Below are 16,644 nucleotides of genomic sequence, written 5' to 3' on the forward strand. Positions count from 1 at the left end.
TACAAGAGCTAGTTCCAGGACAGGCTCCAAAGCCACAGAGAAACCCTGTCTCGAAAAACCAAAAAAAAAAAATCTATGTCAAATTATTTTTTTTCAGACTTTCAAAAAGGGTTATCAGTACCCTGAATCCTTAGACATATTGTCCAACATTGGATGTGCCCTGTCCATTGCTGGCCTGGCTCTAACTATCATATTCCAGATTGTCACCAGGTAAGAGGGGAGGGGCAAGGCGCTCTTCCCAGGAGAAACTGCTATCCTGTAATTTACTGGGTACACTCATCTCAGAACTTAGTTTCTCTAAACTAGAAGGCACAATCTCAAAGAGGCTGAGATAAAGTCACAGTAAACATACAGCTACAAGTAAGACAACCGTTTTGACAGCAAAACCAACATAAGCTCATAGCGCAGAGACACTGAAACTAATATGAAAAGGGACACGTCTGACAAACTGGATTGCAAAAGAAGAAACCATGGCTGAGCAACATCCTGAACGTAAGTTTTAAGCTTTCAAATGGTGAAACGTTTAAAGTTATTGAGTTTCTCAGTTGTTTGTTTTTGAAAAAAGAAATCTTACTTTAAATTTTAAATAAATACTTATGAACATAGTTCTTTTCACCTTATTTTTCCACTGAACATCTAATTTTGCGTCCTTCAAGGGATTCATTGTAGTTACAGCCTGCAGTACAAGACAAGGGCCTCATCTGGTTCCCTTGTCACTGTGCTTTGCTTTGTTTTCACCCTGGCTCCCCAGGTCTAAGCGCCACACTGGGCCTTTAGAAAACTTTATAAAACTATGAAATAAATTGATCTATCGAATATGCCAGTCTGGTTCTCCTCCCTCACCCAAGTTGCACCAAGGTGAATTCACCATTTCTCTAGAATCAATTCTCCCCACTAAATTCCTTCTCAATTATATACCTTTAGCCTTTAACAATTCCTTTTTCTTTTTTGTTTGTTGTGGCCATTTCAGACACTAAAGTCTTTGAAGTGTCCAGGACAGTTATTTTGAAGACTGCTCTTTGATTTGGGATCTGTTTGACATTCTCCTCACTGTTTGATTGAGGTTAAGGATTGATAGAGTAAATCCTGTCATTGGCTCATCTCGGGGTGACTCCACAAGGGGTACGTGGTAGCAGTCCTGCTGCTATTGGTTGTAAGTTTCAATGATGTTTAATGGGTAACTGTGAGATTTCCGTATCATCGCAGTTCATTTTCTAGGTGTGTAAATAACAGGTTATTCTTACAGCGCGAATTTGAGAATATTTAATATCCTTCTGCTTTCCTACAATCTCTCCCACGGTGATCTTGGTGAGATCCACAGGGATCCTTATTAGACTCAGATTGCATTGATGATTTCATACTCGTTTATGCTTCCTGTGTTACTTGGCAATGCACTAATAAAAAGTCATAGTGAACTCTTTATGCCATTTTGCCATGGTTCTACCACACTTTAAGTCTGTCTCATTTTGATGACAGCAAAATGTCTGGGCTCATCTTTCAGTTTCTCCGCTCCATCACTTGTCATTCTTGAGAGTAAAATTGCTTTTTCCTTCACGCTTCACACTAAATGAGTTTTTATTGGTTCATTAATATCTCTTGATAGTAATTAATTGACTTATTACTGCTGCCAAACACCATGTCAGAAGCTAAATAACAAACGATAAGCAAGGTTAGATTCCTGTCTTAAATTTTCAGGGGTAAACAAGACACTATACAAATACATACAAAGTGAAATGTATAGTTGTAGGCTGTGACAAGCGTGTTGGAGTGAAAGAAAGCATGTGCTGTGTACTTCCCAGTTTGATGAGAGAAATTAAACAGCTCTCATAGCTGTCCATTCATTTGCATTCCTTCCAGCACTACAGTTAGACGGATAATTACTCAGCTCACTACGTAACTGCTGTACAACTAGCTTTTTTCCACCTAAAACATTACCCCTTCCATTTGTTTTCAGATGTGTTTGCTTTTGTTAACTTTTCCTACCCCAATTTGGTCATCGTACTTGCCACTTAAAATTCATGAGAATCGATAACCTTACAAAATAATAAGATCATTTTGTAGATGTTTTAAATAGTGAATGAAATACTTTTTTGTTCTTGGATAAATCCCCATATGATAATAACATGAAGAATATAGCAATATTCTAAGAGAAGGATAAGGCTATTTGAAAACTTATTGTTCTACATGTAGGTCATATTTTATGTTCAAAATTAAAAAGTAACTAATGTTAGTTTTGTTGGAGGGAGCATTCCACTGCGTATATGAGGAGGACAGAGGACAATTTGTGGGAATCATGCTCCCCTTCTACTGTGCCTAGAACTCAGATTATGAGATTTGGTAGAAAGGCCTGGAACCTGGAGCCTTTGCACTAGCCCCTCATGCTACTTTTGTATACGATGGTTTTATGAAGACATTTTGCAGCTTTTATTACACATCTTAAAATAGGTAAAAAGCTTCAATGATCAAGAAAATCTAACTAACATATCTAATGGACTGAGTTCTGTCAGTGGAGAAATCAAAGGACTCGGTGGTTATGGTGGAATATTAGGAAACCATACAGGCTATAAAATGGGTAGATTTGATTATTAAATTACAGGGTAAGGATAATAAAGTATGTCTAGATAGTAGAACTGTAACATCTAGGATAAATCCAGAAAGACAACTATTGGGGAAATCTATAAGTCTAGAAAGCCTGGAAAGAACGAGAGGGCACTGAATAGTCTTCACTGGTACAGGACTAAATGCCATAGGATCCACAGGACTGCCAAATGCCATTGGAGAGGGCACAAGGCTATAACTATCATTAAGAAGGAAAACAGTGCACATATGATAGAGAGAATATCAGACCTTGCATAGCTCCTCCTTTGCCAGCCTGAAGATGCATGTGTTGGCCAGTACAGGAAACATCCATGTACCAGAGCATGCATGCCTTCAGCACAACGTATCACATACATATTCTAGATACTTATTCCACACCATAATGCACATCATGCACACACAGACTGACGGGAACACAAACATGATCGTATCACCTTCTAAAAGTTGCTGGTAAGCATGGCTAGCCTGCAGATAAAATCAGAGCAAAATCTTTTTCTTTTAGAGCAAACACACTAGGAAAATAGGAATTTGGGACTTCAGCACAAAGGAGTGGTTTCTGCAGAGCAATTTCTGCACCTAGAATTTCTGTCTTCAAATGCTGGAACTCTGGGCATATTTATGGTAAAAGGGAAATTAGAACATATTGACCTTTTAGCAATCAGCAAAAATTTCCCAAAGTATGACCCTGGAACTCTTGTCCTTCCGAGGTGCTATGTGGAAAGAGAATTCTAACTTGTGGAAAAGACATGTGACTCTGTCCTATAGATGTCACAGGCAATAATCATCAGTCTACTCAAAAAGAAAACAGCTCCAGTAGCAATATGAAACAAATTTAAAACATGTTTGCCTAATTTTACAGGTTTATGGGAGATCAGCTCTTTTTATTTTATTTTATTTTATTCATCTTACATACCAACCACTTCCCCCTCCCTCCCCTTCTCTCCCCTCCCTTCTCTCCCCCAACCCAGCCTCACCCACTCCTAAGAAAGGGTAAAGCCTCCCATGGGGTGTCAACAAAGCCTGGCACATTCAGCTGAGGTCAGACACACACACTCCCCCTGCAGCATCAAGGCGGAGCAAGGCATCCCACTATATGGAATGGGCTTCAAAAAGCCAGTTCGTGCACTAGGGATAAATCCTGGTCCCACTGCTGGGGTCCCACAAACAGACCTGGCTACAAAACTGTTGGAGATCTGCTCTTTAAATAAAACATAAGCAAAATAGCCTAACGGTTTCTTTTAAATGCGTTACAGTATTGTATTTTTAGCTTTTAAGAGTATATTTGGCAGTACTGTAAAATTTACAGGTGATTTTAAGAATAAACATTGGCTACAAACATGAGACTTTTCTCTACATTCATACATGGGTTTGAAGCATGATTAACAAAAACTCAGGGTCAGAAATTGGGGTTCAGCCTGAAGATCTGAAAAGCAAAACAGCCAGCCACTGGCTCTTACCTTGACCTCAGTCTGAAATGGCGATCCTGCCTCCTGGAATCTCAGGAGAATGTGTCTGGGAGCTATCTTCCCCCAGTTTATATTTCCCTCTAGGGATGGGATGAAAGGCGTGCACCACCATCATTAAAGGCATGTACCAACCAGTTTCTATGGCAACTAGTGCGGCTACTGGGATTAAAGGTGTGTGTTACCATAATCTGGTCTGTTAAGCTAACCAGAGGGGCTGTTTTACTCTCAGATCTTCAGGCAGCCTTTATTTATTGAAATACATTTGAAATGCCACTACATGGGTTCATCTATTAATTTGTAATGTCCTATTTTGAGGGAGAAAATGCTGTGTAAAGGCCCTTCTCCCTATAACCCTTGTATATGTTTGCAGCTGTCCAAGCTCAGGGATGTCAAACCATGTATTAACCCTCACGAGTCTGGGACTTACTATGGCTAGTGTGGTCTAGCTAAGCTCCCCGGGGAGATGGTCGTCAGACAGTAGCTGGGGTGAGTGCCCTGGAGATTCCTCTAGGACACTGACTGGTTCTCAACCTTCCCAATGCTGTGATCCTTTTTATACACTTTCTCAAGTTGTGTGACTTCCAACCATAAAACTATTTCCTTATTACTTTGTAACTGTAATTTTGATACTATCATTAATTGACTTGTAGAATATATCTGATATGTGATCTCTGAGAGGTCACAACCCACAGGTTGAGAACCACTGCTCTAGGGTATCAGAACAGCTGGATCTTTCTCTATGTATGTAGGCCCAGAGAATGTCTGGGTAGGTTCTTTAGCAGGATAGTGGGTTTCCCCGCTGGTAAGCAAGAATTCCAAGGAGCACAGCAAGAAAGATGACTGTGCTGGGACCCAAGGCAACTTGAACTCTGTGGGACTTTCCTAAAAATAAGTAAACAAACAAATAAAAATTAAAAGAAACTTTAAAATTAAAAAACTTAATGACTTTATTGATTAAAATAAATATATTAACATCTTCAGACCTAGACTTCCATTTTTTTCTTTGAGTTGAACTTTGTTCAGGGTCATAAAAGTATGGAAGGAGGATTCGAGCATCATGGTACCCAACGGATAAGCCAGCCTTGGCCACCAGGCTTTAGTTACATTCTGTTAATTAAATCAAGGCAAGGACAGACCTGGGAAAGGACGCTAAAGGGCACAAATACTAGGAGTTAGGGCTCACTGCCCACTGACTTCAGAGATTAGCGTTCATTTTTTCTTAATAAGTACACAGCGGTTCCTTAAGGTGTCCGCCGAATTCACTGTTTTGTAGAGAAGGAAGGTTTACCAGAAGGCCCCCCAGGTCTTGACTGGACTTACGTTGAGCAACACATTTATTTATTCCTTCATAGTTTCTCTGAGGATTGTGAATTTTTTTGTTTATTTTCTATCTTTTGGTATGTGTGAGTGCTTTGCCTACATGTATTTAAGGACACTACATGCAAGCAATACCCACAGAGGCCATAAGAGGGCATCAGATTTCCCCTGGAACTGGAGTTTACTGAGCTGGGAATCAGCACTGACTGCTGGGAAGTGAACCTGGGTCCTCTGCAGTCGAGACATCTTTTCAGTCCTGATGGTCTTTTTTATTTTTTTCCAGTTGATTTGCTTTCACCTATCACGTAGTTCCACATATTTTTTTTTATTTTCTTTACTTTTAGGAAAATCAGAAAAACCTCAGTAACCTGGGTGTTGGTCAGTTTGTGTACATCGATGTTGATTTTTAACCTCCTCTTTGTGTTTGGAATTGAAAACTCCAATAAGAACTTAGTGACAAATGAGGCTGGCACCACTAGTAATAATAACCCTGACAACAATGAAATCCCTGTGCGAGACACGGTGGACACCCCGAACCCCTCCTGCACAGCCGTGGCTGCATTCCTCCACTATTTTCTGTTGGTAACGTTCACCTGGAACGGACTCAGCGCCACGCAGCTCTACTTCCTTCTGATCAGAACCATGAAGCCCCTGCCTCCACATTTCATTGTCATCATCTCATTAGTTGGATGGGGTAAGTGTTTGCATCAACGCCTGCTCAGTCATTTTGCTTTCGTTACACTGTTGCAATTGTTTAATTTAAACAAACACCCATTGGAGAGCTAATAATTCAAGGTAGGGGGCAAATGGAATACTCACTAAACACTGTGAGAATAAGCTACTACTTAGTAGCTTATTCTCCAGACATGGTATAAGCTAAAGAGCTTGATTTTTTTAAAAACATCCTTTTATTAATTTACGCTAGATTTAGAACATATGCAATTCATCTCCTAAATACTGAAATGGGAGTGTTTCCCAGAAAGTTATCAGGGTGTCTTGTTAAGGAAGAATTCTTGATAGCTATATTGTGTCCCAGCAAAGACAAAAGGAAGAATTGTCTCAGTGAAACTCTAAATTGTTCAAGTAAAAGAGGACTTCAGACATTTGGTGATGAACATTGTGATCGGAAATACAGAGAAATGAGCAATAAGATAGGGTTGGTATACAGAAACAATGTTAAAAGAAAGAGAGAGAGAGAACAGATTTTTAAAAAAAAAAAAAAAAATCTTTGGGCCTCCAAGCAGAGGACCGGATTCTTTGGCCGCAGGTTCACAATGGGCCCTACAGACATACCTCAGTGGCTTTTGCTGCTTGCTCTTTTGTTTCAAACTCCACAAAGGCAAATTCCTTTGGATCCCCAGTAGACTTGTAATGTGGAATACTTATGCAAACCACATTGCCACATTTCCCAAATACTCTTTCAATCCAGCTATGGGTAACATTTTTTGGGAAGTAACTCCTGTATAAATCAAAGTGTCATGAACAACAAACAGTTTAAGCATTTTTAAATTCTACATTTTATCAATAAAAAGAATTAGAATTTTAAAAAAAAAAACCTGTCAACTTTTAATCTCCTTCTACTCATAGGTCAGTAGTTTGTTCAAAGAGGAGAAAGCATGCAACTTCAGAGGTCAGATGTATCATTTACCTGAAGTCTTTTATAATTAATTTCCATCCTGGACAAACTATTAACTCCTGGCCTGTCTTTGTCCCTTAGGAGTTCCAGCTATAGTCGTGGGTGTAACGGTGGGGATTATTTATGCCCAGAGTGGAGACAAGTCATACTGGGAGTTAGACTATCGGCAAGAGGAAATGTAAGTTTTATCTCTTTAAAATTCTTTGACATAAAAGTATATGAATTCATTGATATTAATTCCAAGTGTCTCCAAGTTTCACTTTATAAATGCCCTATTTTGTAATGGGTATTTTATGATCTCAAAGAATACACCATATTTTCGATAGGATGACACAGAAATTTCCTGTGATAATTCCTGAAAAAGAAATATCCACTGTTTTGATCTTATAAATCTGAAGTTTCTCATATTAAAATTATATCCTCTTAGTTAGTGAGAAAATCATCTAAAATAATAGTTATGATCCTTAGTAGCCCTGAGTCTTGGTTCCTTCCTCTCGAATGGGGATAGCAATTAGAGTGATTTTGCTCAGGGGTTGCTCCGCAGGATGTCAATCAACCCTGGAATCACTTAATAACTCACAAAGCACTCTCTGTGTCTCGTGCAGATGAACTCCTCATGTTAAACATAGCTGGGAAGACTATTTCATGGTATATTTCCTGGACCACAGATTCTTGCTAGGCCACCAGCATGGATAATTAACTGTTCCTATTGGAACCGTTTTGTTTTTCATGTGAGGAGAGGAAAGTTGAGCTGAGCTGAACAGAGGCTCCACGCTATCCTTGTGTTTCTCCCACCAGACAGCAGCCGCCCTGAACTTCATCCGTCCTTCTCTTGTGACACCCTGCAATTCCTATCCCCACTCACCTGAAAACCAGTTTGTCCTAAGGGCACTTGATGACCCGAGGGAAGACTAAGGTGTCAAGAGATTTACCTGCTTGTGGCAGCTGGAGGATGCCCGAAGGGCTGGCTGCCTGGCTAGATTTCTCAACCTAGACTTTCTGTTCAATTAGATTTCGTTGTTATTTTAAGTTTTAAAGTTTAAATCTCACTGTTAGATGTAAGAGGTACAAGTATATATGGGAGAGGTACCCATTATTAATTTCTTACTGTAACCCTAGATCCATTTCTATGAAAACGGCTAGATCCATTTCTATGAAAGCTGAGAGAGAAGCCAGCTTGCTTGAGTGTATTCACACTGGGCTATCAATAATTTACAGCAGATCCTTCACTTGGCACGGGGTTAGATGCTGAGGACAGCTCTAGGCCACTGCTGATTGACGATTGGAGGAGAGGAAAGGATTGGTAATGAGATCATCCCGGTCATCCTACTGCCTCTGTCATACACACGTGCCGTCAGCGTCACATTCCTTCATCTCCTGAGAAAGAGGAAGGGCTGCTGTGGTTTCCCTGAGTTATTCTTCCACTAGCATCTCCTCGATGTCTCGTGTGGTACCTCACTGACCCCAGTTCTATGTATCTGACCCGAGGCCCCGACCTGTTGCTTCTCTGTGTAAGTCTAGTGAAGGAACAGATGGAGCGCAGGCCACGTTCTTCTTCATGTACTACCCCCGTTCTCTATACCGTCATCAGATGGGCTGTATCCCACTCTCTGATGGGGAGAGGTTTAAAATTAATCATTGGAACTGGAACATTATCATTTCAAACGGTTGGAAATCGTATTGCTAATCTGAATGGCCTGTGATAAAACTGAGATGATGTTCAAGTCTGTCATGAACTAATAAACCAACAGGCATGTCCGCCTTTAACAGAGGGGGTCTGTTTCTAAATAAAATGCTGAGGATGTGCAAAGTTTATCCTAAAGATCCCTATCATCCTTTTCCTTTCATCTATGAATGGAGGACTGGATTGTGGAATATTAATTTAAGATGTGTTACTTTTGTTTATGCTGTGGGAACATTTGTTTAATGATGCAAAGATACATTGCATTCTTTTATGCTGCATTAGTTTAACTCTGTGAAGCTGTATTACTGTGCCTGTCTAAAACACCCGATTGGTCTAATAAAGAGATGTATGGCAAAAAGCTAGGCATAAGAAAGGATAATCGGGGCTGGCAGGCAGAGAGAATACATAGAAGGAGAGATTTGTGAATAGAAGATCAAGAAATGAGAGGAGGAGAACTTCAGGGGCCAGCCACGCAGTTAAAGTAAAAGTAAGATACACTGAAGTAAGAAAAGATTTTTTAAAGCCCATAGGCAACATATAGATGGGATCATTTAAGTTAAGAAAAGCTAGCAACAAGCCAATCTAAGGCTGGGTATTTACAAGTAAGAATAAGCCTCTGTGTGTGATTTATCTGGGAACTGGACGTCGAGCTCCTCCTGCTGAAAAGCCGGCAGAGTGAAAAACAACCAACCACAGAGGATCACAGCTAGAGTTTAAATACAAAGCTCCCACCGCAGTGCTCATAGGTCCAAGCTAGGAGAAGCATCAACACTTGCTGTGCGTGCACTGACCCAAATGACTGTAAGCATCTCTAGTGAACCAGGATGGGAAGACCTGGAAGAGACACACACTTAGATGCCGGCACCTATCGGAAAATATGTGCCAGGAAGGAAAATTCTGTTTTTATCCTCTGCTTTAGTTGAAGAGGGACTTTAAATTTAAAACTTCTTTGTCATGTATCATAATGTTGCACCTTCCAGAGAAAAGAAAATGAATAGAAATTGAAAGCCAAATATGTAATAGGCTTCTGGTTATATTTTTTCCAAAACAATTGTCTGCAATATATTTTGATTATGTTTTTTTCCCTCTTCGAACTCCTCCCAGAACATTCCTGCCTACCCACCCAACTTAGTGTTCTTGTTCTCTCTCTTTCTCTCAACAAGAAATAAAAACAAAACAAAATAAACAAGAAACACACACAGAACCCACAAACAAGCAGACAAAAAAAGACTACAGAAACTGAAAATCAAAGCAAAAAAAGCAATGGCCAATAAGAAAAACAAACAAACAAAAAATCAAAACCAAAGCTCTCAAAAATACCACTGAATTTGTTGACCAACTTCCACTGGGCATGGGGCCTGCCTGGGGAGTGCAGTTGATAAACCCACTGAGATTCTGCTAGAGAAAACTGACTTAGTGGCAGGACGTACAAAGCCTGCACAGGTGCAAGCCAGATGGGCTTGCTGGTTAATTTTTCATGCTTAATTAAGAAAAAGAGTCTATGTGTGTGTTTGTGTATACGCCAGACAGTCTTTTGGACACCAAGTCGTTGTGTATACAGATACATGTAGAGGCCGGAATAATGCTTTGGATTTGTTAGAGCTGGAGTTATAGAGATTGTATAGTGTAGGAGCTGAGAACCAAACCCCAGACATCTGTAAGACTAGCCCTCAACTCCTGAGCCATCTCTCCAGCCCTTGGTGATTTTTGTCCATAGCCTGCTGTTGTGTCTGCTAACGCCTCCTTGTCTCTCCTCTAAAAACTGCTCAGAACAATGATACCACCCAGAATCCTCCTCCACTCGGCAGTCAAACTGTCATTCAACTATTTCTTTTTACTTTATCGAGATAGGATCCACAGGCCTCGAAGTTCCGATGGAGCCAAGGATGCTCTAGAACTCCTGGTCTTTCTGCTTCTGTCTCCCAGGGATTAAGAATGCAAGTGTGTGCCATCATCCTGGTCTTTCTCCTTACTTTTAAACAATCTTCAGCCAGACTCTTTCTTGGACATTTCTTTTATTGCACACCCCTCACAATACAATAGGCTCCAGAGGGTGCCCTGCTTTTGCTCAAGTCACGCTCTCACCACTGCACCTGGAGTAACACTTTTTAAACCTAAAGCGCATTTCATGTCTCACCACCTCATCCAGAAAGCAAGTGCCCGCAAAGCCGCAGTACAGTGTGTATCTTTCCATAAGCTTCATTCACTTACTCAAGTGTTCCGAGCCACACAAACCTCTGTGTCTAAAGCTGCTACCTCAGGGCCTTTGGACGTGATGCAATCTCTGCTTAGAATACTCTCCCTCCTCATCAGCTTCAAGTTTTGCTCAAGTGGTATTTTTCTGTAAGATTTTCAGTCTAATGGACTGAATTATTGTAAATGACCTCAGATGTGTAAAGACGCCAAGGGATATTATTATCAGGGACATCCGTTCCATGAGCGACAATAATGTTAAATAACAAAAGGAATTGGCATTGGCTCTTTTCTTGGTCTGCTGAAATAATTTGTTTTCCTCTACAGCTGCTGGCTGGCCATTCCCGAGAGTGATAATTTTGTAAAAAGTCCATTTTTGTGGTCATTCATCATCCCTGTAACCATTATCCTCATCACTAATATTGTTATATTCATCATAATCACGGTCAAAGTGCTGTGGAAGAACAACCAGAACCTGACGAGGTGAGTCTCCCGGTGTGGGAAGCTGTGAACAAAGACTAATGTAGGTGTAACAACACAGCACCTCACTGCGTCCCAGCAGAGACTAACATAGGTGTAACACAGCACCTCACTGCGTCCCAGCAGAGACTAACATAGGTGTAACACAGCACCTCACTGCGTCCCAGCAGAGACTAACATAGGTGTAACACAGCACCTCACTGCGTCCCAGCAGAGACTAACATAGGTGTAACACAGCACCTCACTGCGTCCCAGCAGAGACTAACATAGGTGTACAACATCTCACTACATCCCAAAGCCTTGCAAAGGTTTTCAAAGTCTGCACAAGGCATGGGCATGTGGTATTCAGGAGAGATATCCCAATGAACTTTGACAGAGAAACAGGATCTACTCAGCTTCTCTGCTAACTTCAGCAGTCCACTGTGCCATACAGAATTATATACCACGCTTCTGTGTCACGTGGGCCCAAGAAATCCAGTGTGGTGTACAGCATTATATACCACACTTCTGCGTCACGTGGGCCCAAGAAATCCAGTGTGGTGTACAGCATTATATACCACACTTCTGTAAACTAAACCCTACAATGTCAAGAAAATCCCCCAAATTCAGGAAGCAAAAATTTGAATACTTGAAGAAATGAGAAAATTGTAAGGAGGGAGGTGCTGGCATCCGCCTTTTCAATTTGAGAGTCACAGCCGACAGTGCTTGAATTACATACCTGGTAGCTTCCAAAACTTCAAAATTCATTGCACATATATGAAATTTGGAGATTTCACTTACAAATGTATTCTGCCTTTTAAAAACATGGAACATTCTGTGACACGGAGACCACATCCCGTGGCTTACTGGGGCCCACCCAGCTGCACATCTCCTTCCTGTTAGTTTTCGAGCCCCAGTAAGTGCCCTTATTGTTATCTCTAATATCTCTTGTTATACAATAAGAGACCAGCCTGGTCTACAGAGTGAGTTCCAGGACAAGCTAGGACTGTTTCACAGAGAATCCCTGTCTTGAATACCCCCAGCCAAAAAAAAGGCCAAGGGAAATGGTGGGGGGAGAAGTGGAGGGGAAAAGTATGACCAGCAAGGAGAGCAAGAGAATACGTTCCCATTTCCCTGAACAAATGAAACATGGGGATTTTATCCAAGGGCCTATACACATTAACATGGGGTGGTGCCAATTCACAAGGAGACCTAATTTAGGGTCATAATTTGAAAAGATAGCAGACACATATTTGGGCTATAGTTAGCCCAATGTCTCAGAGCACATATGTAGAAGATTAAAAGAATGGACAGGCATAGATCTGTACATAATAGATCTACACAGAAATAAATCTGTATTTTTGTACTACAAAGTTTTCACTGAACATGAAGAAAAGGATGTTTGTGAGAATATGCTAACATGGGAGTCTGGTCCTGAAGAGGCCTGCCTTGCTCAGTCACCAACACCGCCAGGGTTCTCAAGAGCAGCAGAAGACGGCAAACTCCATGAGTGATTGCTTTCTAGTCTCTGGCTTGCTCTCCTGGCCATAATAAGTCACATAGTCAAGACCAGATTCTGGGGGTACAGGGGTACAGGTTTCACATGAGAGGGGGGAATCAGGCTGTTTCTAAATACATTGTTTTCATATAACCCAAGGCACAAGAAGTTTCCGGGTATCCCAACTTCCCTAACAGAAAGGAATTCTTCACTAGCTGACCTTTTAGTGATAATCAACCCGAATCCCATTCTAAAAAAATGGTTGCTTCCTCATGAAATTTCCTGTGCAGTACTAAAGGAATGATTTGCCTGCGCTCTGAAGTGGGCATTAAAGTGTTTTAAGACAGACAGTAGAGTCACAGACGTCAGGGTGACGTAAGGTATGACAGGGCATTGTTAAGTGAGCAAGGTATATAGGTAGCCATAAACACCGGCAGTGAGGACCTTAGTCAGCAAAAGCCTAATGGGCCGTGTTCTCTTTCTCATTTTCTTTCACGTAGCACGAAAAAAGTTTCATCCCTAAAGAAGATTCTTAGCACGTTATCCATTGCCGTTGTTTTTGGAGTCACCTGGATTTTTGCATATGCTATGCTTATCAATGATGATAACATCAGGATTGTTTTCAGCTACATTTTCTGTCTTTTCAACACCACTCAGGTAAGATATAGACGGTCCGAAAGTAGCAGAACTCATGGCACACGATACATAGTATCGTCCTGGATCCCTGTTTCCTTCCTGTAAACCTCTCTGAAGATCATTGCTTAGTCACCTTTAGGGGGATCAATTATTAGTAGACCTCGCAAGAAGAACAAAAGCTTTCTGTGTTCTGTTCTGGCCTGGAGGTCACAGAGTAAGCTCTCTGTAGGGTTGGTGTACAATTCCTCTTCTCTGAGTGAAAAAAAAAAATAGTACATAAGGCAGAACATGTCCTTTCCTTTCTTCCATGCAACGAGTTTACTTTGGTTGGAATGGGCAATGGTCGACATTCCTTGAACTTGGAACTCTGTGGGTTTACCAAAATTTTCTTTTTTTAAAATATTTATTTATTTATTATGTATACAATATTCTGTCTGCATGTATGCCTGCAGGCCAGAAGAGGGCACCAGACCTCATTACAGATGGTTGTGAGCCANTGTATGCCTGCAGGCCAGAAGAGGGCACCAGACCTCATTACAGATGGTTGTGAGCCACCATGTGGTTGCTGGGAATTGAACTCAGGACCTTTGGAAGAGCAGGCAATGCTCTTAACTGCCGAGCCATCTCTCCAGCCCCCGAAGTTTTCTTTTTAAAAAAAATGTGTTAAGATTAGATTTAGGCGCAGGGTTCGAGCTATCTTTTCTGTAAATTTTAAATTGCATTTATTAGTAGTAATATGGGGGCATGCATGTCATTGAATATATGTGTGTAGAAGTCAGAGGGCAGCTTGCAAAAGCCAGTTCTCCCCTTCTACCATGTGGGTCCGTGACTAGAGCTTAGATCCTCACACTTGCTGGCAGGTGACTTGCCCTCTGAGTCATTTCACAGGCCCAGAAGCAAAATATTCACCTTGGAAAGAAAATCCTTCCTATTCTGTAGTTCCTGGGTATGAAGATTTAAAATGCCATTGAAGTTAAAGGCCACAGGCTCAATGGGGCTCTTCTGTCCTTACCAGTATTGTCATCTGGCTCCTTTACCTGTGTAGTGAAGAGTGCTAAAAGTCTCCACCAAGGACTTTGAGTCTATGTGTTCCCTCATTTTCCATTTCGTCAGTTTTTGCTTCATTCATTTTAAGTGAAGACTTAACAAAAGGTCGTCCTCATGTTATACATTCATGATTATTATATTTTCTAGAGGAATTAGCCCTTTTATCACTTACACTAAGATACCCTTTTATTTCTGATAATATCTTTTGTCATAATGTACCCTTTATATATTTATTACCTAGTCTTGTCACATAAACTGGTTATATGATCACTTGTGTGTGCAAGTGTGTGTGTGTGTGTGTGATGCATGAGCATGTTTGCTATGAACCTCTGTATCTCTAAATTTTAAGTCTCTATTAATTACACAGGCTTCGAATACATAAGCTTTACCTTCTTGTCTATTGAGACAGTCTCCAGCACTTTACTAGAGAGGGTAGCTTATTTGGATCTATTGTACTCATTGATACAGGTTGCCATTTTAAGACGTCTTCTGTGGTCATTTGTTTTTATCCCCCTGATCCTCTTTTCCTCCCCCACTTTTAAGTATGATTTATTATCGATATGACTCCACTTTAATTCACATTACAGTGATGTGATTTTGCAATTGGAGACAAGTTCATGGATGCAGTATGCATTCAGAACTTTCATAAGGAACTTAAGATCATTATTTTTACAATACCCAGTAAAATATGAGTCTCATGACAATAAAAGTCTGTTTGCTACCCTCTCTAACCTTGTGTAGAGGGGACACGTGGCAATTTACTTATGTCCTACATGTATATTCATAATAAACCCCAAAAAGAAATACTATTTTTCCCTTAAATAGACATACGCATTTTAAGTAATTAGGAGGAAAAACTTATATTTGGTCATGTATCAGCCATTTCTAGGACCCTTCCTTCCTCTCTGAAGATCTAAATATCATATTCTATCATTTCTCTTCAGCCTAAAGATATTTCTTAATATTTCTTGTAATTTATGGCTTTCGGTGACCAAGTATTTTCTTTGAACTGAAAAACATTCATTTTGTTCTCATTATTGAAGGATTTTTTTTATTTATGAAACTAGGTTGACAGAGGGCCTTTTTTTTCTTTTTTCTTTTCTTATTGCTTTTTAGAAAAGCAATTTCACACACCAATACATTTCCTAATGGGATGTCCTCAACCATTTGTACGGTTCTACTGCACACAAATGGGCTATTTTTCTCTGCTTGGGTCGGGGCTTTCTCTCTGTTTTAATGTTCGGTAGTTTAACTGTGCTATGAAAATGGTTCTTAACTTTCTTTGCACATACTTTTCTCGGGATTGCTGAACTAGTAGAATCTTTTATGGTTTTCACCATTATTTTTTCCTTCCCTGTTTCCTTCTCCTCCTTCTGATAGTCCAGTTGCCTTGATATTAGGTCGTTGGATGCTATCCCACAGGTCATAGCGAGCTGTTCCTCTCTCTCTCTCTCTCTCTCTCTCTCTCTCTCTCTCTCTCTAGCAGACTTTAGGTTCTTATCTTAAAACTCACTCGGTTTGCTGTGGCTGTCTCTACCCTGTTGGTACGTTTGGTTGCAGATGTTAAACTTACTCAGTTTAAAAGCTTTGCTCTGATTTATTCTCTTAAATTCTCCTTTTCCCCACTATAACCACATCTCTGACGCACTCTACAGGAATAGAGTCCAAAGATCATCTGCTAAATCCAATGTCTGGGTTGGTCGCTTCAGCCACTCTCTACTCCTTGCTTGTTTTCCTTAGGGCAGGTCACATTTTACTGTTTCTTTGTAGTATTTTGATTGCTTCTTGCATATTGCAAGCAATGTAGTAGAGCAAATCCACATTTCGTTATATTCCTATCAAGAACAAGCTCAGCAAATAATACACTTGGACTGAAACAAAAACTGTCTTTCTTACAGGTTTCATCTCGTTTATCTGAGTGTATCAATGCTGTTTTCCCTTAGTTTGTGTGTGAGTGTGTATGAATGTGTACGTGTGCATGTGCACCTGTGTGCAGAGGCCAGAAGAGGACCTTGGATGTTATGCGCTACCGTGCTCCACCTTATTCCTTTAGATTTCGGGGCTAGTTCTTTTTTCTTTTCTTTCTTTTTCTTTTTTTTTTTTTTTTTTT

The 16,644-nt window shown here is 40.5% G+C and overlaps 1 protein-coding gene across 1 annotated transcript in view; it reads left to right on the plus strand.

Annotated features, from left to right (window-relative positions):
- Adgrg7 (adhesion G protein-coupled receptor G7) overlaps positions 1-16,644 on the plus strand; it is a 55,575-nt gene that overhangs the window by 35,736 nt on the left and 3,195 nt on the right. The window contains exons 11-15 of the mRNA XM_050148928.1: positions 98-210; positions 5,726-6,075; positions 7,099-7,195; positions 11,222-11,377; positions 13,352-13,508. Coding sequence (XP_050004885.1) covers positions 98-210; positions 5,726-6,075; positions 7,099-7,195; positions 11,222-11,377; positions 13,352-13,508 — 873 coding nt within the window. The remainder of the gene's footprint in view (positions 1-97; positions 211-5,725; positions 6,076-7,098; positions 7,196-11,221; positions 11,378-13,351; positions 13,509-16,644) is intronic.

Source organism: Alexandromys fortis, unplaced genomic scaffold (genome assembly GCF_014885135.2).
Source record: "Alexandromys fortis isolate MF-2015 unplaced genomic scaffold, M_Fortis_MF-2015_v1.1 scaffold_4, whole genome shotgun sequence".
NCBI classification, from domain to species: Eukaryota; Metazoa; Chordata; class Mammalia; order Rodentia; family Cricetidae; genus Alexandromys; species Alexandromys fortis.